At 45.5% G+C, this 20,735-nt stretch overlaps 1 protein-coding gene across 2 annotated transcripts; it reads left to right on the top strand.

Annotated features, from left to right (window-relative positions):
* Positions 1-232: 232 nt before the first annotated feature.
* On the top strand, positions 233-20,538 carry LOC311135406 (zinc finger C3H1 domain-containing protein-like). Of its 2 annotated transcripts, none has more exons than XM_084169341.1 (35): positions 233-963; positions 1,391-1,876; positions 2,173-2,285; positions 3,675-4,032; positions 4,252-4,475; positions 4,758-4,884; positions 5,089-5,183; positions 5,268-5,462; positions 5,973-6,134; positions 6,935-7,081; positions 7,240-7,358; positions 7,583-7,726; positions 7,870-8,044; positions 8,930-9,067; positions 9,345-9,974; positions 10,223-10,332; positions 10,431-10,562; positions 10,684-10,805; positions 10,963-11,064; positions 11,193-11,315; positions 11,534-11,714; positions 11,868-12,054; positions 12,336-12,527; positions 12,724-12,961; positions 13,262-13,367; positions 14,756-14,954; positions 15,247-15,341; positions 15,499-15,606; positions 15,855-15,959; positions 16,331-16,496; positions 17,875-17,975; positions 18,284-18,385; positions 18,635-18,674; positions 19,263-19,325; positions 19,467-20,538. In XM_084169341.1, exons 1-35 carry the CDS (start codon positions 411-413, stop codon positions 19,641-19,643), a joined length of 6,315 nt encoding a protein of 2,104 aa, XP_084025467.1. In that variant the 5' UTR covers positions 233-410; the 3' UTR covers positions 19,644-20,538. The 2 variants fall into 2 exon arrangements, with proteins under 2 accessions (XP_084025467.1, XP_084025466.1); XM_084169340.1 differs by having other exon boundaries at positions 4,237-4,475.
* Positions 20,539-20,735: the final 197 nt, after the last annotated feature.

The raw sequence follows: 20,735 nt of genomic DNA, 5'->3' as shown, positions 1-20,735 counted from the left end.
CATGGACACACACATAGTACACACATTGTCTGGTAAATGACAAAAAAATTAAATAATAATAGTACACGACCGCACTGCTACGCCATCTGGTAGAACAGAATTGGGCAGATCATGATTGATCGTACTTTCCAGCACAATAGTTGGCGGCATGCACTTGAACGATTGTTTGCGGACCGCCATGATCTCATAGAAGAAGAAGAAGAAGACTCTTTGTTCAAGTGGAAAAGGAAGTCTCGCGAGAAGCGAGATTAGCGAGGCAGAAGTGGAAAGAGGAAGAGCGTAGCTAGTTAGCTTTATATTCGTTAATATTGGCATAACAACCGATTTATAAATCCGATCTTGTAATTATAAACAGATGTTGTGCGTTTAAGTATTAATCTAACTACTATCACACTCGATTAGACTACACAATGGATTCAAATTCAAGCAATCGGTCTCCGAGAGAAGAAGGGGAGCTCGAAGACGGAGAGATCTGCGATGATGACACAGACGAAAATGTGCTTGTACAGCAGCAGGGTACAACGAGGCCTACTACCATGAATAACAGCAACTCCTCACGAAATACATGGAAATCGAAAAAACCGGCACGAACTTTACCACCTATCATGGGTAGCCATCCTACAGATTTTCGACTTTTAATTCCATACAACCGCGGACCTCATTCGCTCAGTTCCGGCTTTACCGCGAACCACAGACAGCAAGGCGGACCAAGTGGACCCGTCCGGTTACCACTGGGGCCTCGCTGTGACCAGAGCCCGCGTTCCAGCTTCTGGGAACGAAGTCACACAGCCCTGGGTCGATTGAGGCACCAGGGGAAACCAGATGACGGTCGCGGGGATTGGGGACAAGGAGGCTGGGGAGACGGATGTGGGGGAGGGAGAGAGGCTGGTAGGCCTCCCCCTGGTCGTTATGGGCCCGGGGAGAATCACAGTAACAAGAAAGAATCTCCCTCGAGAAACAAACGTATCCTTTGGCATTAATCTCATGACATCTATGTGATTGTAAAGTGTGTGATACAATGTTAAGGTAAAAGCCTAACAAATGTAACTACACATTGTAACATGTCTTTCTGTTTGGCTGGTTGTAGCTACTAGCCTTCAATAGGCCTTGATTTCAGTGTAGTCATATAGGCCTTCGATTTCAGTGTAGTCATATTGCATCTGGATCTGCCATTTTGTAATGACATTTGATCATTACACAGCATTCCCCTCCCTATCATCAAGACTCAATTGATTTAATCGCTTTTTGAGTTAAAAACAAAATACCCAGGGTTATTGAGCTGGAAATGGGTTTAGGATCTAAATACATTTAGCTATTAGGGTCAAAGTCTGTCTGTAGTCAAACTCATCAGACTCATTAATTGTGCCTTTCCTTCACTCCCTGACCTCAGAGAAGGTAATGATGGGGAGGAATCAGGTAAGAAACCAACAGATGATGCACAACAACAATGCTGCCAAAATCGAGAATGGTGTTGACGAGAGTTTCGAGGATCTGCTCACGAAGTACAAGCAGATTCAGCTGGAGCTGGAATGTATTAGAAAAGAAGAAAACCTGGTTCTGAAGCCCAAAGACCTGCCAGCTCAGAACGAGGCTGAGGTCTCTGCAAGTATTCCCCTAACCGAGCCATTACCCGACACTAACAGTATTCCCAATGAAGCTGCTGCAGGGGACCCACCAGGCCCAGAGAAGACAGAGGAGAAAAGGGGTTTTCAGGCGTTCAACCTCAAACCTCTACGTCAGAAACTCCTCACTCCTGCAGAAATTGATGCGCTCAAAATAAAAACGGAAAACAAAGATTCAGAGGAGGAGGACAGTGACGTGGAGAGTGAAAAAGGTCCTGTTGAACCAGTTGCTATCCCGGCTGCTACTCCCAAAGGTGTGTAACAAAGCCACTATATAACACAACACTGCAGCAATGTGGTAACACAAACTAAGGCAACACCGTGAAGCAGATAAGACTTGACTATAATCAATAATGTATTGTTTTATTAGCCACAGTGTTCAAAATTCAAAAGGCACTCGCACATCTGAGCTATCTTTTTTGCAGGTGCATGGTAACAGTTGAATAAGATGAGAAAAAAGAAGAAACCTGCACACTGCTCTTGATAGTGTCACTGCTCTTGATAGTGTCACTGCTCTTGATAGTGTCACTGCTCTCTTCTGTCTTTTCAGGAGAGGAGGAAAAAGATGGTGTGAAGAAAGAGGCAGATGAAAAAGAGGGGGAGAAGGATGCAAAAGTCTGCTGCAGGGAATCATCAGAGGACTCCGCTAAATCCCCTGTCAAGGTATGAATCTGTTAAAAAATAATAATAATAAGGCAATAAAGTCTGTTTTTTCTACTTACCCAGAGTCAGGTGACCTCGTGGATACCATTTTTATGTCTCTGTGTGCAGTTTGACGGAAGTTTATGGTAGTTTCTGAAGCCATTGCTAACTAGCGTTAGTGCAATGACTGGAAGTTTATGGGATCAGCTAGTTGATTGTGCTAACACTAGCAGATCCCGTATACTTCGTTATTGCGCTAAAGCTAGTTAGAAATTCCAGAAACTACCTTCAAACTGCACACAGAGGGAGAAAAATGGTATCTGTAGCTAGTTTTCCATCCAGTTGGCGACAGATTTTCATGCGAATATTCAAAAATCCTCACAAAGAAAATATGCACATTTTCCCACCAGTAGTGTGTTTCCACCAAACTGACTTGTTGCGGATAAAAATCAGTGCGTGATGACGTAGTGCACACAAAATGTCCATTCTCACTAAAGTTTTCATGTACCGAATAAAAATCTAAAGTTCAATGTGTTTCCATCGCATTTTCAACTCTACCGATAGTTTTGTCACAAACTTTTGCGTTAAATAGCAAATTTGCCAACTCCGGTCTTGGCACCTGTGCTCCAGCCAACAGCTAGCAGATACAGTGTGGGTAGGCTGTGACGGTAGGCTAGTCTACATGATGAGATTATTATGGATAAGAGCAAGAATATGTTTAGTTGTTAAACGGCAGTCAAGCATCGATCATCATGTCACCAGAATAAGACCATCGATATTTATTGGAAAGGAGCATCAAGATCACCGTGCACTTTCACCATCCTGTGAAGTTTATTTATAATTTATTGAATCTGTAGCCTAATAAACTGCATGGTTTCCCAAGTCGTAGTGGGAGGGCCACAAACCATATCATTGTGTGACTCAAAGTTGACTTCGATAGGATGGTTATTATATCAATATTTGCGCATAAAGGAGTTTCCACCACCATTTCTTGCATAATACATTTTACCTACATAAATCCCACCATGTCGAACAAACAAATTATCTGTCTGCATTTAAAAAATTGTACCGAAACTTCCTGTTTCCATCACAGCTTTCGTGATTGTTGTTTTTATACGGTATGACTTTACTCTTTACTCGCATTAAAAACTGAATGGAAATGTGATTAATGAGTTCATCTGACTCTGGGTATGTAGAAAAAAGGCTTAAAAGCCAAAATCTCAAACTATCCCTTTAAGGCATGGCATCTAGAGGAAGCCATTCAAGGCACAAATATTAACTTGAGGTGTGTGTTTGCAGCTCTTTTGAACGTTTGTCCAGATGTCCATTGACACAACGTTTGAGTTGTGTGTGTGTGTATGTCAAGTTAGGATCCTGGTCATCCGGCCCTCCCCCTCTGTCTCCCTGCAGCCTGAAGTGAAGGGGAGAAATGAAGATGAGGACCTGTCTGAGCTGCAGCTGCGTCTCCTGGCCCTGCAGTCAGCCAGCAGGAAGTGGCAGCAGAAAGAACAGCAAGTGATGAAGGAGAGCAAGGATAAGATCACCAAGGCCAAGCCCTCCCAGGAGAAGACCTCCAGCTCCTCTGCCTCCAGTGCCACACCACCAGAGAGGGGCAGAGTCACCACCAGGTCTGCCTCTGCTGCCTCGGAGAAGGCCAAAGCTCTGGCCAACAAGCCCCAGGAGAAGGCCAAGGCTGGGGTTAAGCCTCCAGCGGAGAAAGGCAAAGCTCCGGTCAAGGGGTATCATGGGAGGAAGACAGTCAGCCCAGGTGAGGAGGGCCTTTCTGCTTATTCAGATCTGAACTGTCCTCAATGTTGGCACCAAACGTTCCATCACAATGACATTCTGGTTTTGGAAATGTTGGTCACATCTTGGTTCTTGTGTATTTTAATAATGCATTTTAGCTCTGTAAATATTTATGTAATTTAGTGATGTATAGTGACTGCCATGTGCGATTAAGTAAAGTAAATAGGTTTTGATCCCCTAGGCTCGGCCGCCAAGCAGGCATTCCGAAAGCAGCAGCTAAGGACGTGGAAGCTCCAACAGGAGAGAGACCAGGAGGAGCAGCGGAGACAGGAGGAGGAGGAACGCCGCCGGAGGGAGGAAGAGATCCGCAAGATCCGGGACCTGTCCAATCAGGACGAGCAGTACAACCGCTTCATGAAGCTGGTGGGCGGGTCCAAGCCGCCGCTGCTGCGCAACCGGAGCAAGGTAAGACTGGCAGGGAGAGAAAGATCCTGAAAAAAGACCTTGCCCCCTACCCCCTAGGCATTTCATTTAGGTTATCTGATGCCTTCAATTATATGTGAACCTTTTAAAATTGTATAGTCTCTGCTTAACATCTGTTAATGTGGTGTGTGGGGTTCTTTCTCTTAACTCTATTGGAATAGAGCTCTCCTACATTACTGTCAGTGGCATGGACATGCAAAATGATTGAAAAATAGATAATGTGAGGGCCTAAGTTGAAATGTGTCATTTGTGTATCAATCTCAGTCCAAGGACAGCGACCACACCAGGAAGTATTCTGGTAAACAGGGATTGGACACATCAGGGAACCTCTACCAGTATGACAACTATGACGAGGTTGCCATGGATACTGATAGTGAGACCAATTCTCCAGGTGAGCAACCAGCTCACCTGCCAATGCACTCACTGCACTGTTGAACATTTCTGAAGGGATTTTATAGAACCCCTCCAACATGGTGAAATGATTGTTTATAGCTAAGGACTTGGCCATCAATCCAGGCCTCTTATTGCAATGTTTGGCAGTTTTATTTCTATGGCTGAATCTGATTGTATAACATTCTGTCATCTTCTCTTTCAGCGTCTTCTCCAGTACATGATCCATTTGAGATCCCAGGATGCTTCAGTCACATGCCCATGCCTTTCCGTATGGAATCCCCCACTCAATGCAGAATGGTACGTTCCAGCCCAAACTCTAAACAAGGACTGTTCTATGCAACTCTTATAGGGGTAACAAACCAGCTTCCTCTTTCTTTCCAGGATTTGGGACAGCCGCGTTTCCTGTCCGTCATTCCATCTGCGGCCCCTCCACCATTACCCCCAATGCCCCCACCCCCGGATGAGCTGGAGCCTCCCCCAAAGCCGCCGTTCGCTGACGAGGAAGAGGAAGAGGAGATGTTGCTTAGAGAGACCTGCCTCATGTCTATGACCAACAAGAAGGTGCCACTGCCCGAGGTACAACACTATATGGCTCCATAGGAGGGCAAAGTGACATGCCTGTGTTATCTGTATTGTGTTAGGAGTAGAGGAGGGTTCCCTTAAGTCATAGTCATACTCTGGAAAGTTAATTCCTCTCAACAGAAGATGCATATTTTTCACTCTTCTGTTAATTTACAGGTGTTAAACAATGTTCAAACTTATCTCAGTACCCTGCTATATCAGATGGGCAACTCAATCACGATATCGTTTTCCTGTTCTACAGCAGAGCATTGTCTTTGAACAGTGGACTTGGTGAATGGGGCGGCAGGTACCTTAGTGGTTAAGAGCGTTGTGCCAGTAACCGAAAGGTCGCTGGTTCTAATCCCCGAGCTGACTAGGTGAAAAACTCTGTCGATGTGCCCTTGAGCAAGGCACTTAACCCTAATTGCTCCTGTAAGTCGCTCTGGATAAGAGCGTCTGCTAAATTACTACAATGTAAATGTAAAATGTGAATTTGGCTTTAAAAATGTATTCCTCCCCCCGTAGGATATGACCCTTGACAGCGGCCCCCCCCCTCCCTCCGTCCTGGTCAGTCTGGTCCAACCAGTGCCCAGGAGCAACCCTAGTGTGGTCAGCCTCAACACAGCACCCCAGCCATGGAGCAACAAGTTCAGCCGTGGGCACCACCTTCCCAGGCTGCCACTGATGGTAAGGATAATACCATAGGAGGAAATCAAACCATTGAGTGATGGCCACATATCTACCCTCCTAGCCAGGCGAAGAAACCATAGAGATCCAAATAGTTCACATTCCTTAAAACCCACAAAGTCCTGAAGAGCTTTCATTCTTTCTCACTTTCAACCACAATTTTACGGAATAGCGTTCATTCTGTTCACCTATATTCCAAACCGTTTCAAACACTGTCATGGAAATATGCAGAAAAAATAAGTCAGTGGATTTGTGACTGATTCTTCTCTGAATGGAAAACTGTCTCGTTGTCTTGCATGTGCTGAAAAACATGTTTTAAAATATGCTCTATTGAAAATGTTTAACTTCAAAGTCATATTTTCCAAAAATGACATATGCTACTTTTTTTCAGCTGAACTGTGTAAAACAGGGATTTGGAGGCCATGGGTATCTTTGCGCTATGTAACTACATGTAGTGTCGTCTTATGAGAACAATGACTTGGCTGCCATAGGCAACATTACATTACAGCAGCACATGTGTGCCCAATGACACCCGGCCTCAGCTATGTTCCCAGAGCGCTCTGTGGTTTGTCACCCTTGAACAATAAGCTCATCTTAGACTGCATCCCAGGGCCCGTATTCACAAAGCATCCCAGAGTAGGAGGGCTGATATAGGATACATTTGGCCTTTCAGATCAGAATGAATAAGACAGAGGTGACCTTGGCATTCCTATTTTGAGATTAATTGATTTTGAGTTGTGAAGTCAGTGGCCATTCATCACAATGGCCAATTCAAATCATACGTTTTATTGTTCCCCCAGCTCCCACGGCACAAGGCTGTGGTGGTACAACTGAACGGTTCAGACGACAGTGACTCAGACATGGAGGCCTGCAGCAGTTCTACACAGACACAGTCTGTCTTTGGAGGCCTGGAGTTCATGATTAAGGAGGCACGCAGGAATGCAGAGGTACGTACGTGTGTGTGTGGTCCAACAGTTTGGCCTCTGAGGACATCTTCTCAATTTATATACGAATGGCAGAATCTTCATTTGAGATGCGCGCAAGTGTGCTAATTGTATGTGGTTGAAGGGTGACAGGCTGTAATGCTCTTTCTCTCAACTTCCAGGCAGCGAAACCCAAACCGACCACAGGACCTGAGAAGGAGAACAACCCAGTCAGAACCCCAGAGGCTCTATCTGACGAGAAGAAGGAGGAGTATCAGCTGCTCAAAGAAGAAATAGCCAGGTATAGTTTTCAGAGGATTGTCTGACAAAGTGATATGTAGTTTTTCCACCCAGGCATTGTCTATGGATATAACATTCATTAACGATTCATTAACCAGCAGTGCAATATTAATGGCACCAAAGTGAGGGAGGATATTTCTTTAAAATGTCACTGATGGAACAGAATGGACTATACTCACTGAAATCTAAAAATGTCTTACTGTTTTATTTGTTGTCTGACTGCAGTAGGGAGAAGCAGAAGATTCTGAAGGACCACAGTCCCCGAGGTGTGCCCTCTCCTGCAGGCTCTGATCCCGATGTGGACTTCGCTGCCAAGGCAGCGGTCGAGCTACAGCTGACCGAGGCAGAGACCAGGCTGACCAAACACGGGTCAGTGCCTCAAACACCAGAAGAAAAAAACACCTTGACGAAGGCTGATGCCCAAACACATTGGTCTTTTCAGTAATTGTCTCACATTAGGGAATTACTTGGACTTATGGTTTTCCATCTCTCTCTACCCCTCCTCCTCTCAGAAACCTGCTCCTGAAGGACGAGGCCATCCTGAGGCAGCTCTTACAGCAGGAGCAGAAGAAGGAGGAGGCTTTGAAGGCAGCGGAGGCCAAAGTGGCCAAGCTCAAAGAACAGCTCCTGGCCTCAGAGAAGATAGTCAGCGCCAACAAGACCCTCCTCAACAGACTCCAGGAACAGGTGGGTGTTAGAGTCAGGAAGGAACCCAGGGGGAATGACATTAAATGGGAATGAGCTGTGAAGTGTGAAGTAAATTCCTAGCTGAGGTATTTGTGTCTGGGTGGGCATGTTGAGAGCAATGAGTCAGATGGCTGAGGGTTTTAGTCAGTGGAAGCTGAATGATGGAATAGGAGATGTTTCTACTGGGAATGTTGGGAAAATGCCAAGCTAAAGTAATGTCTGTAAAGGACACGACACATTTAATTCAGTTCTCCTTTCCGTTGCCCTTGGAAGTGTATATAGCAGGTGTGGTCATACCAACCCTCCTCCTTGGAGAGATACTGGGGGTGTGCTGGTTTTCACTCAACACACCTGATTACCAACCCTCCTCCTTGGAGAGATACTGGGGGTGTGCTGCTTTTCACTCAACACACCTGATTACCAACCCTCCTCCTTGGAGAGATACTGGGGGTGTGCTGGTTTTCACTCAACACACCTGATTACCAACCCTCCTCCTTGGAGAGATACTGGGGGTGTGCTGGTTTTCACTCAACACACCTGATTACCAACCCTCCTCCTTGGAGAGATACTGGGGGTGTGCTGGTTTTCACTCAACACACCTGATTACCAACCCTCCTCCTTGGAGAGATACTGGGGGTGTGCTGGTTTTCACTCAACACACCTGATTACCAACCCTCCTCCTTGGAGAGATACTGGGGGTGTGCTGCTTTTCACTCAACACACCTGATTCAGCTAATCAAGGTTCTGATGAGATATAACAAATAAAATATACTGTATATATTATTGCAGTTATCATACTTGTCATTAGGTTGTGTTATGTATCAGCTTTCATATGTCATTTGTTACCACCCTTTAACGTCTGTCATGTATGTTCCCACCCCGTAGGTTAATCGTGTTCAGCACCGCGTCTCAGTGAAGAAGAACAACGGCCTGAAGTTGGAGGAGGAGCTGGTCCAAGCCCAGGCTGCAGCAGGCAGAAGGCCAGGGGGTCAGAAACGACGCACTGACGTCAGCCACCCCTCGGTGAGCACCATACCACACCTTACCGACCCACACTATACCATGACGGAGCCCTTACTTGTTGATTGATAAAACATAGACGTGTTCAACAAGGACATGTCCAGTAGGGCACATCATAAATTGTTTTGAAGCGGAAAATTATTGTTATTGGACTTATTCATGTAACACCACCTCTGTTTCAAAATGTATTTTCCCATTTCCTTTCTACTAAACACGAACCAGCCATAAGTAAAGGCCAGAGTTCTCTAAACCCTTTCTCTGCTCACCCTCCGCTCCTCAGCCTGTGAAGCGTCTGTGTGTGGAAGTCTCTGTGGCCCCCCGCGGCTCAGAAAGGCACTTCGCCGACCTCCTGGCCCAGAAGCGGCGTCTGCAGCAGCTGGAGTCAGAATACGCCCTCAAGATCCAGAAACTCAAGGAGTCCCAGGCCCTCCACAACAGAGGGGCTGTCCCTGAACCCCCTCCACCCCAGGCCACCTCCACCCCTCTCCCCAAGGCTCGCCAGCCCAGCGGTCCCCCCACCAGCCCCTTCCCCCTGCCCCAGCCCTCCCTGCACGACCTCACCCAGGATAAACTCACCCTGGTCAGCAGCGACGACCCCACAGAGACAGAGGAGAGCGACCTGGAACCTGCCGCTACAGCCACGCCCTCGGCCCGGAGTGTTCGTAGACGCTCCTTCAGAGAGACCGGCTCCTTCACCAAGCCTAAGCTGGACCCTGGTGGGGCTGGGCTGGTCAAGGATAGTCCAGCCAAGCCTGTTACGGTTAAGGCCTCTGGGCCCGGGGAGCTTTTCCTGGGGCTAGATGTGGAGGCCCTGCGGAGGAGGGACCAGCAGCAGGCCAGGCTGGGAGAGCTGCTGCTGGGGGAACTACTGGCGCTAGGGGGCACTGTGGAGAAACCCCCTTCTGGGAAGGTAAACCATAATAATAATAATAATAAATCACTTTAACTGGACCCGCTAATGCTGAATTCAAATTTCCTTTGGTTGTGGTTTTAAAAAATGCTGCCTTGAAACAGTTTTTCTTCTTACTACTTATTTGGTTGATATGTGCAGTTTCTGGACTAGCATACAACACACTTGTCGGGTCTAAAACAATGTTTTTCATTTATTCTCCATGGTTGAGAGACTGAAATGTTTGTGTTCATTACTTTAATGTGCAGGTGATATCGGTGGATGTGGACACCATGGCTGGCCAATCAGGCCGTGTCGAGCTGAAGCCTGTCCCCTTTGGACCATATCGCAGCCCTCTCCTGGTCTTCAAGTCTTATAGGTAGGTGGCTAGTTCACTACTAGGGTAGCTCCCAATTACTCGTGCCAAGAAAAACAATATCTTGCCATCAATCAAACCTCATCTTCTTTTGCCTTCAGGTTCAGTCCATACTTTCGGACCAAGGAGAAGTTATCACTCAGTTCTGTGTCTTACAGCAACGTTGTAGCGCCCAAAAAATGTTTCTGTCGCTTCGACCTCACGGGCACATGCAATGACGATGACTGCCAGTGGTAAGTCAGTCCTCTTAGTGTGTGTGTGTGTGTGTGTGTAAACATGCATGTGAATCTAGACTCATGTCTGTTTCATTATAACAAACCCACCTCCCTCTGGGTGATCTGGTCTGTGTTTTAGGCAGCACATGAGAAACTGCACTTTTGGTGGAAACCAGCTGTTCCAGGATATCCTGTCGTACAACCTGGCCCTGATTGGCTGCTCCGAGAGCAGTACTACTGATGACATCAATGTTGCCACAGGTAATAGAACCACACTGCCATCTGGCAATATTGAAATACCATTGAGCTTAGAATGTATGTATTGGTGATTGATAGTGCACGTTTTGGAATCTATTCCATGATAAATGCATGTTTAAGGCTTTTACTGACAATGGTTGATTGGTTGTCCTATTTTCAGAGAAGTACATCAAACAGCTGTTTGGGGCTAACAAGGATCGCATGGGGATGGACCAGAAGGCTGTTCTACTCGTCAGCAAAGTGAATGAAAGCAAAAGACATGGTGAGATGTCCATACCATTCTTACTCTAGCAGTTAGGGTTGAACACTGTATTGAGCAGTTAATGTACTCTTTTAGAAAATTTTCAAGAATAGAACCCTTCTGACGTGTCTAACTTGTGTTTTGTCTAGTCCCTCCCTTCACCACGTGTAAGGATCTCAGGAGATGGAGGCCTCAGCCCGCTCACCAGGCTAGCCCAAACACAGGGGACGACAGCTGGGACGAGAGTAGAGACACTGGTCCAGTCAAATACGGTGAGAACTGGTTAGTCAGTTGGCTCATCTCCCAGCAACAAACCAGTCTTCAAAGCATAATTACAACTGATCTGAAGCGCAGTGTAAATAATGGAAGCAGCACGAACACAGTGATTGCTTCTCTTCAGTTGTGCAGAACACAACTGTTGTTGTTTGTTTTTCTCCTGGAGATCTGACCTTAAACCTCTGCTGTTTGTCTGTTTCCTTCCTTGTCACAGACGGTTGTTCCAAGATAAGTTTTTCTGCTTCCCTGGATGTGTGTGGGACCCCAGACGATAAGCGTTACTTCATTAGTGAGACTGACGACATATCTAACCTGGAGACCAGTGTCCTAGAGAGCCCCCACAACGCACAGCTCTGGATCAAACTGGCATTCAAATATCTCGGCCAGAAAGAAACGTAAGTGGATTCCCCTCAAATACAGACCCTCCGGTGTGTTAAGTTGGTCACTGAGTGTATTTTTAACCTTAAGGGATTGAATCCTGGTTTAGGCTAAATGGAAAATGCAAATGTGTGATATGCAATAAATTGTGTTATGTTGCTTCCTTGTAGGTCAGCGGCTGAGTGCCTGGACGCTGCGTTGAACACTCTGTCTCGGGCCCTGGAAGACAACCGGGACAACCCAGAGATCTGGTGCCATTACCTGTCTCTGTTCTCCCGTCGAGGGAAGAGGGATGAGGTGCAGGAGATGTGTGAGATGGCTGTGGAGCACGCCTCCGACTACCAAGTCTGGTGGAGTGTAAGTTCTCATGTCCAACCAACCCTCTGACAACCTACTGTGGGCATTTCCTCTACAGGGCTTTGTGTGTCCACCTCTGAGGCCTGGCTGTAGGGTGCATAATTCAGGACCTTCGGTTCCGCAGTCCTGACGGTTTTTATTTCCCTTGGACACTTGACGTTATTGATTGGCTGAAGACTACCACACACCTGGTGTCCCAGGTGGAAATCAGTCCCTAGTTAAATAGCACAGCGGAATATCAGCAGGACTAGATGTAACTGCTGTCTTTTTTCCTTCCCTAGTACCTAACCATGGAGAGCTCGTTTGAGGGGAAGGACTATGTGTGTGGTCGTCTGCTGCAGTACCTGCTGGACTGTGCTGGGACTAGTGGTCTCTCTGAGAGGCTGTCCTTCCAGCTATTGGAGTCTCTACTCTACAGGGTCCAGCTCAGCGTGTTCACAGGCCGGCTACAGAACGCCCTGGCCATCCTACAGGTAAGAGACTGCAAAAAAGACAACCTCGAGCGCAACCAATATAGCTGCACACATCAATATTCGGGTCCAAGCCATATGACACCTTATTGCTACAATCAGGCCAAACTGACTCATAACTCTTGGATTAGCTACTGCTATACAAAATGCACAAGGTTCCCAAGATGCTCAAGGGCGAACGATAACCTGTTCATTTCAGAATTCCTTGAAGTCAGTCACTGAGCGGTGCATTGCTGATTACCTGACCATAAGTGACCGCTGCCTGGTCTGGCTATCCTTCATCCACCTGATGGAGTTTGACCGCCTGCCGGCCAGCCTGTACGACCCGGCTAACTCCAATCCCTCCCGAGTGGTCAGCATCGAGGCCTTTGACCTCCCCTGGAGAACACCGCTCGATGTCCGCACAGAGCCTGACACACTAATCGCTGTGTTCGAAGGTGAGCCGGGGTTCAACAACACGGGGTTCAACAACACGGGGTTCAACAACACGGGGTTCAACAACACCCACATAGAAACTGTCCATGCTTTTTCCAGGTCTCCTACTTAGCTTTTTCAAACAATTTTAAATGTTTACTTTTTCCACAGTTGCTCATGGTAATTGTAGTTTATTTAGACACATAAAACCATTATGCTTCCAGTTATACTATTTCCACTCAGTCACTAGTCTTCAGTTTTTCTGAAGTCGACAGCTGAGAGAGAGGGCCATTGATTTCATACTGGTTTGTTCAATCCTACAGATGCACTGTGTCAGTGCACAGACCAGACTCTGCCTCCCAGTGAAAGAACCCTGGCCTGTTTGCCTCTACACACTAACCTCATCACTGCCTATAGCCTGCTGGGAAGGTAAGCGCAACGCTGGCATTCTGCTAGCTAGGTGTGTGTGTGTGTGGAACCCAATAAAATCAGGTTTGTGTGTTTGGACAAGCAAGGTATTAACCCTTTACACTCGTACCCGTATACAGGTTGATTTGGGCACTAACAAGCCCAGTAACATGCTGTAAATTGACGTCAGAGCTCTGGTTCTCTTCACAGCGCTGAATGGGTTTTGACTGACAGCCGTTCTGAACTTTTGTTGTCTGAGTGAGTGAAATGCTGTAAATTTAAGAGGACTCAATGTATTTTGGAAGATGAGATGTTGAGGATTATAATAAATACCGCTTTGATGTCATACAAGCAAACCAAACACCCACGTGTCCAAATATGCACTTCACATTTCCAAATCATAAAACTCATGTCATATACAGTGTCAACATTTATGATCACTCTGTTTGATGTACAGTTACAAGATGACATGGCGTCATTCCCTGGGTTGTTCTGAATAGAATGAGCCTATGTTTGTTTATTGGGAAGAAAATTTGCCGCGTATATTTGCCGCGTAACAAACACCTGAATTAACTCAGGACACAAATTACGATCTGTTTCTCTGAATTGCCTGAATTCTCTGAATTGCCTTGTGAAAGCCTAACACTGCAAGATCGTATTTTATCATTTATAACTCATATTGGCAATAAAACAAGCTTTGAAACCACCTGACCCAGATTGCAATTTATAATGGAACGTTTTGGATTGCGTAAACAACGCCAGTAATTGTGTGATGGCAGAGGGATGCAGGGTTGTATTAGAAAACATCTATAAATGTGCTTGCTCTAGTTCCTCAATGGCACAGCTAGGCGTGCTTATAAAAGCACTTTATCATTTAATGACTCTTTTAGTCCTAAAAGTGCGTTGAAATTGCTTAGGAACTGTGCACACTTCGGAGAGGTGTGGTGGCCACTTGAAGACACCAGTTAGTCCTCTCACTCAAACCCTTGTCATTTTTTGGGGTCTTATGTTGCACCTACCCCACATTTTCCAGGAATATTCTTATGTTACTGAATGTATCCAGAGTATTTTCAGATTTTCTTATCAACAAATGTGGCATAAAGTACATGCTTTTAAAATGCACATAAAATCAAGTATTATGTTTGGATTCATTCTTGTCAGGCAAACTGTTGTGTACTCACCTTTTGGTCTAATCATTTCCCCAATATCTCCAAACTGTTCCCTTTCAATCGCTACCATGGTTATGCATATGCTTTTCATATTTCTTCTATATGAAACATTTCAATTTACCCCTATCGGCAAATTCCAACGAGTGTAAAAGGTTAATGTTTGTGGTTGGGTGGGTGTGTCATTAAACTCTACTAATATCTACTGCTAGTCTTAACATAAAAATGACTTGCATCCCGTAGGTACGATGCGGGCCTTGAGCTGTGCGAGTCCCTGTTGGCGCTGTGCCCGCACTCCTGTGCCCTGTTAGATGCCCTGTCAGGCCTGTATGTGGGGAAGGGGGATGTTGAGCAGGGTGTTGGGGTGTGGCTACGGGCACTTTCCCAGTGTCCACACAATGCAGAGGTCTTCTACCACACCTGCAAGTTCCTCATGGCTCAGGTCAGTCTCTCTCTCAGTGGGCTGTGTGGAGCTCCTGTTCAATTCAATACAACTTTATGTATCCAGCCCCTTCAATTAAGAAAGGCATTGTCAATTTACATTTTAACAGTCATTCTGTGTCTTTTCAACTAAGATTTCTGACAGGATTCACAGAAGGATTTTTTTTATGACAAGAACATTTACCAAAACACTAAGAGCTGATTCCTTTCCATTTTTCGCTCGAGTGTCTTTCAAGTTGCTTGTACACAGTTTCTAGCCTGATCTAGCTAGCCTGTATCATATCTCTGAACAGGAGAAGTCCAGTTGCATCGCTCCTCTGTTCCGAGGGTTCGTCCTGTCTTTCTGTGACGAGGATAGAAGTGACCAGCAACCTGTGGATGTGCTACGGTTGGTCATTTTCTCCTAGAACTTAAGCAGAAATGAATGTCCTAACTCCTAAAACGTCAAAAACAACCTGACTTTTTATAAACCAAGTTGCTTCCTTTCTACAGTGGTATACAGTTCAATGTTCCATGAATTAATGTGATCTCCATTTATTTTCAAGGTACATCCTTTGTATTTCAACAGAGGACATCCTAAGAGGCCCAGTTATCAAAAAACAACTTAAAGAGCAGCTTAGCCACCAGATGCCTTACCTAAACCTCGTCCATTGGTAAGTATTGTGATGTGATATGCCGGCTGACACAAGCACAGTTCTTATTCTTATATGGCAGTTCAATGCACCGTCGTTAACGTTTATCGGTAACAGTTTACAATAAGGTTACCTTTATAAAAGGCTTATAATTAGGTTATTAAAAATGTATAAATACAAGACGACATGACGACAGTTGGGCTTCCTGATCATAACAATAATTTCATACAGTCAGGCGATATTTAATTTTGTGGTGTCTTGTTTTGCAGTCTGTGGCAGTGGGTGCACAGTAATGTAGGGGAGGTGATTGATGCCTTCGAGAGAGCCCTGGGAGCCATAATGCAGCTGGATGTTCTTCACAAACTGTGGATGGAGTGAGTCAAGTCTTACAACAACTTGTCAGCATTTGTCCGTTGCAATTGCATTCAGCCTTTCACCCACCATTGCCATCCATAAGGGTAGTAAGATCATCCCATGCGGTGAAGGGGACACCTCTGAAGAGGGTCAAGCCATAACAAGCCAGATCTGAAGATCCTTATAGCAGTGATAACAGACATACGTAAAATAAAAGGGCCTCGGGAGTACAGGCTTAAATCAGGATGAGGTTGAATCTAATCAGACCACAGTGGTTGGTTATCAGCTAGCCTCTGAGAGACGCTGCCATAGGAATATCATGTCCACACAGCCAGGTGGGGGAGGGCCCAGAGACCTAACCTGACTAACGGTCTAACTGTTCTGTCTCCAGTTATCTCCTCTTTACCAGCAGTAAGCTAGCTGGGAGCCCTTCCAACAGCAGAGCGCTCCGGATGTTATCAGATCTGGTTCAGCGTTGCCTAGTAACTGTCCCGTCCAGGCTTGAGGTTCCGTTCAGCTCGGCCCAGTACTGGAACTGCTTCAGATTTCACAACAAGGTAGGTAACTGGGTTGTGTTCAGCAGGGAATAACATTGTGAACGTTCTGATAGAAATGTAAAAAATAATATTTTCCCTTGAATCCAGGTGAACGCTATGATCCCTTATTGATGTCACTTGTTAAATCCACTTCAGTCTATGTAGATAAAGGGGAGGAGACAGGTTAAATCATGATTTTTGTCTGCTAAATGGCTTATTATTATTATTATTTTTAAGCCTTGAGACAATTGAGAAATGGATTGTGTGTGTGTGTGTGTGTGTGTGTGTGTGCAATTCACAGAGTGAATGGGCAAGACAAATGATTTAAGTGCCTTTGAACGAGGTATGGTAGTAGGTGCCAGGCGCACCGGTTTGAGTGTGTCAAGAACTGCAACACTGCTGGGTTTTTCACGCGCAACAGTTTCCCGTGTGTATCAAGAATGGCCCACCACCCAAAGGACGTCCAGCCAACTTAACACAACTGTGGGAAGCATTGGAGTCAACATGGGCCAGCATCCCTGTGGAACGCTTTTAACACCTTGTAGTCCATGCCCCGACGAATTGAGGCTGTTCTGAGTGCTAAAGGGGGTGCAACTGAATATTAGAAAGGTGTTCCTAATGTTTTGTATACTCAGTGTATAATGTAGAACAAACATGCCTCTGAAATGTAGAATAAGCAATCATGTCAGCTCATTTCAATCCGGAAAGTTTTCTAACCTTTGTCTTCCCCGTACCTGTGGCCTCGGGAGTCCATAACCGCATGCCATGGACCAGATCACAGAAATTAGTGGAGGCTGGTGGGAGGAGCTATAGGAGGATGTGCTCATTGTAATGACTAGAATGGAATTACATTTACATTTTAGTCATTTAGCAGACGCTCTTATCCAGAGCGACTAACAGTTAGTGAGTGCCTACATTATTTTTTAAATTTTTCATACTGGCCCCCCGTGGGAATCGAACCCACAACCCTGGCGTTGCAAACGCCATGTTCTACCAACTGAGCTACATCCCTGCCGGCCACTCCCTACCCTGGACGACGCTGGGCCAATTGTGTGCCGCCCCATGGGTCTCCCGGTCGCGGCCGACTACGACAGAGCCTGGATTTGAACCAGGCCTTAGACCACTGCGCCACTCGGGAGACTATTAATGGATGGTATCAAACATATGGAAACTACATCCGTTCCATTGATTTCATTCCAGCCATTACAATGTGCATGTTCTCCTATAGCTCCTCCCACCAGCTTCCACTGCCAGAAATCCACCTAACCCCTCATATTCTGTTTGCCAGGAATTGACTCCTTGAATTGATAGCATTTAACTTTCATCGGTTTGTGACATTGTTTGCGTCCCTAACTTAAACGTTTTCATATTTGCAAACCTCTGGACTTGTGCTCGGCAGGTTGTCTCCCACTACCTGAGCTGTCTGCCCCATACCCAGCACCCCCATGTCCTGGAGAGATTACGATACACCATGCCCACCAACGCTGAACTTGCCCTGAGGTACCCAAAGCACCCGATACACACAGCAGACAAACTATGAGCCAATTGTAGCTAACTATTTATGCTTGCTTAGACATGGACTGAGGGTTTTAGAAGTGGAAATATATTCCCGTTGGAATTATGTTTTGGCGACTTGTTATTGTTAAAGTTTAGACTGCTGGGTATATTAGTCGTTGTATGGTTACGTCTGCAGTTGTCTGTTTGTGGAATATGTTATTGTCTAGGTTCTAGTGTTATGGCTGGGTCTAATATTTATTGTCTAGGGCCTGTAATGTGCAGACGGTTAGGTTTGATTTGTTGTTGTATAGGTTGCTACATCAAGAATGGCAGGATGGAAACATAGAACATCTGAAATTCCAGGCCAGAATGTTGAGCAGTAGCGTTCCAAACTGTCTGGCCAACTGGAAAATGTAAGTCCAACTCTCTCCTCTTCGCTGAACAGCACTTGTACTGCTGGTATGGCAACAAGGTGAATATTTTTTCTAGATGGATTCTCACTGTTCTAATGCACTTCTCAAATGGCCTTTTTCACATACAAAATGCAGCTTCTGTCCAACTTCAATCGCAGCTTTGAAAAGCTGCTGCACAGGCACTTGAATAGCAGGAATTGCCTGCTATTCAAGTGCTGACAGACTTTTGTGCTGTGTGTTTTTCGGCAGAGTGATCGCTGTGGAGAGGGAACTAAAGGAGCGCTCCGAGGTGAGTTAGTAGGGGTGGGTGGGTGGGTGGGTGGGCGGGCGGGCGGGGGGAATGAAAGACAAATAAGTAGGGGCAGTGAGAGATGAGTAAAAGACTGGTAAAGGAGTGGATGGATGAAGGTAATAGTTTAGGGAGAGGGATATTAACATGGAGGGAGATATGACTGGAAGTTAGCAGGGGGTGGTTTGGATATACGGTATATGATGCATGTTGCTCTGTTAACCTGTTGCTGATTCTGTGTTGCTGTCACAACCTCTTGTGTGTCGGTGTTCCACTTTGCATATTTACCTTGACCCAGCTGTCCCATAATCTTCCCTTCATTTTGTTGTAATCTATTTCTTCCCTACAGGCTATTATCAGTGTTCCCACAATGTAATGTATGACAGTTAAAAGGCTTACATCTGACCACGGTGACAAAATGGAATGGTTGGATGTTGTTGCTTGGTAACGGTTTGGTGTATTAGAGAGTAAAAACTGTACTAGTCACTAAAACCACTGACCTTATTCCATGCTCTTTCTCCTGTTTTGTCCTTGTCCTCCGCTAAACTGACATGTGGCGCCCGCGTTTGGTGTTTTTGTTTGTTGTAGGTCCGGCTTCTTTATCAGCAAGCCCTGCAAAACCTTCCACTGTGTGCCACCCTATGGAAAGATGTAATTTCCCCCGCCGATACTATCTCTATAACACACACACCTCAACAGAAAAACGTTAAGACTTTTTTGTTCCACCTGGCAGATAATGCACGCACGTTCACCTACCCCCCTTCCCTTTTCCTCTCCTCTGTCCCTTTCCAGCGCCTGCTGTTTGAAGCTGCGGAGGGAGGTAAAACTGATAAACTGAGGAAACTTGTTGACAAGTGTCAAGAGGTGGGAGTGAGTCTAAGTGAGCCCCTAAATTTAGGCTTGAGCAAAACGGAGGGAGAGGAGCACTGGGGATCAACCCCCCTCCCCAAAAAACGAGATTCAATCTAAGTCCTATCAGACCAGACCAGACCACTGCCTAGTTTAGCCAGATAGGGGAAGACTCTGCTGCAGCCCTCCCGCAGTAGCACTCTCTCTGGGCGGTCGGGAGGTGTCCGCCCCTACGCAGGACGGTTGTTCGCTCATCCCTGAAGCCAATGAATGAACTCCCGCCTCCCTGTCCAAACTCTGGGCCACGCACTCAGGGTTATATCACCTTACATCATGTACGTAAGTATAGACCTGCTAACTAAGTGACATCTTTGCGGTTTTATTTTTAATTTACATGTTTTTAGTTTGGCTTTTATTTTAACCTTTTACCTTTATGTACGGGGTTGGAGGAATTGACAGACTATAACATCCTAACAGGGATGTTGACGTACGTCTGTCTTGAGTGTTTTAAAGGATGTTTTCCCCTAATAGTGACGCTCGCTGCTGCTATCTACAGTATGTGTAACTTTTTGTTTTCCGGTGTCTTCCAAGGGAAGAGATAAATGACTATTTTATTTCTATATTTGTTTTAAGAAGTGATTAAAAAAACATTAATAACCACATGAAAATTAAAGGGCCAGCCATGGTGACAACAAAATGGCTGCCTGCAAAAGTATTTATATTTGGCCCCTCTCATCACTGACCCGTGTATTTTTGAGACTGCCAGCCAGACTGCTGAATGCTGTGATCTCCTCTCCGCCAGTCGACCAGCAGGGAAGATCCTTTAAACGCATCACTAGGCGAGGATAGTCACAAACATCTACTAGTTTAAATGTTCTCATGTGCAATTTCGTTTTTGTCAAAAATATTATTATAATGGTTAAGAGTATTTGAGAGGAGGAGCCAAGGATTAAAGTATTTCAACTGTTTTTGTATGTTGAAATTGAATGTGTTTATATTAAATTATTTTCTAATTTATTCTGTTCTGTCTTCATTTGCTGTGTAAGATTTGGTTGGGTTTGGGCAAAGAGGGAACCTTGTCAACTGGAGTGAAAACAAATGTTGAATATGTTCCATCAAGCACAAAGGAGTCAGACCATCAATAACAAACATGATCCAAATAATTTGCTTTATACATTCCACATTTCAAACACTCAACATTTAAATCAACAT

The sequence above is a fragment of the Coregonus lavaretus genome (assembly GCF_964263955.1).
Source record: "Coregonus lavaretus genome assembly, chromosome: 9".
In the NCBI taxonomy this organism is placed as follows: domain Eukaryota; kingdom Metazoa; phylum Chordata; class Actinopteri; order Salmoniformes; family Salmonidae; genus Coregonus; species Coregonus lavaretus.
This window is presented reverse-complemented; position numbering and strand designations above follow the sequence as displayed.

Bases quoted from the DNA above. Each gene is read 5' to 3' on its own strand.
- LOC311135406 (XM_084169340.1), top strand. From the start codon at position 411: ATGGATTCAAATTCAAGCAATCGGTCTCCGAGAGAAGAAGGGGAGCTC. The intron at 12,055-12,335 runs GTAAGTTCTCAT...TTCCTTCCCTAG, and splicing joins ACTACCAAGTCTGGTGGAGT to TACCTAACCATGGAGAGCTC. The intron at 16,497-17,874 runs GTAGGTAACTGG...TGTGCTCGGCAG, and splicing joins GCTTCAGATTTCACAACAAG to GTTGTCTCCCACTACCTGAG.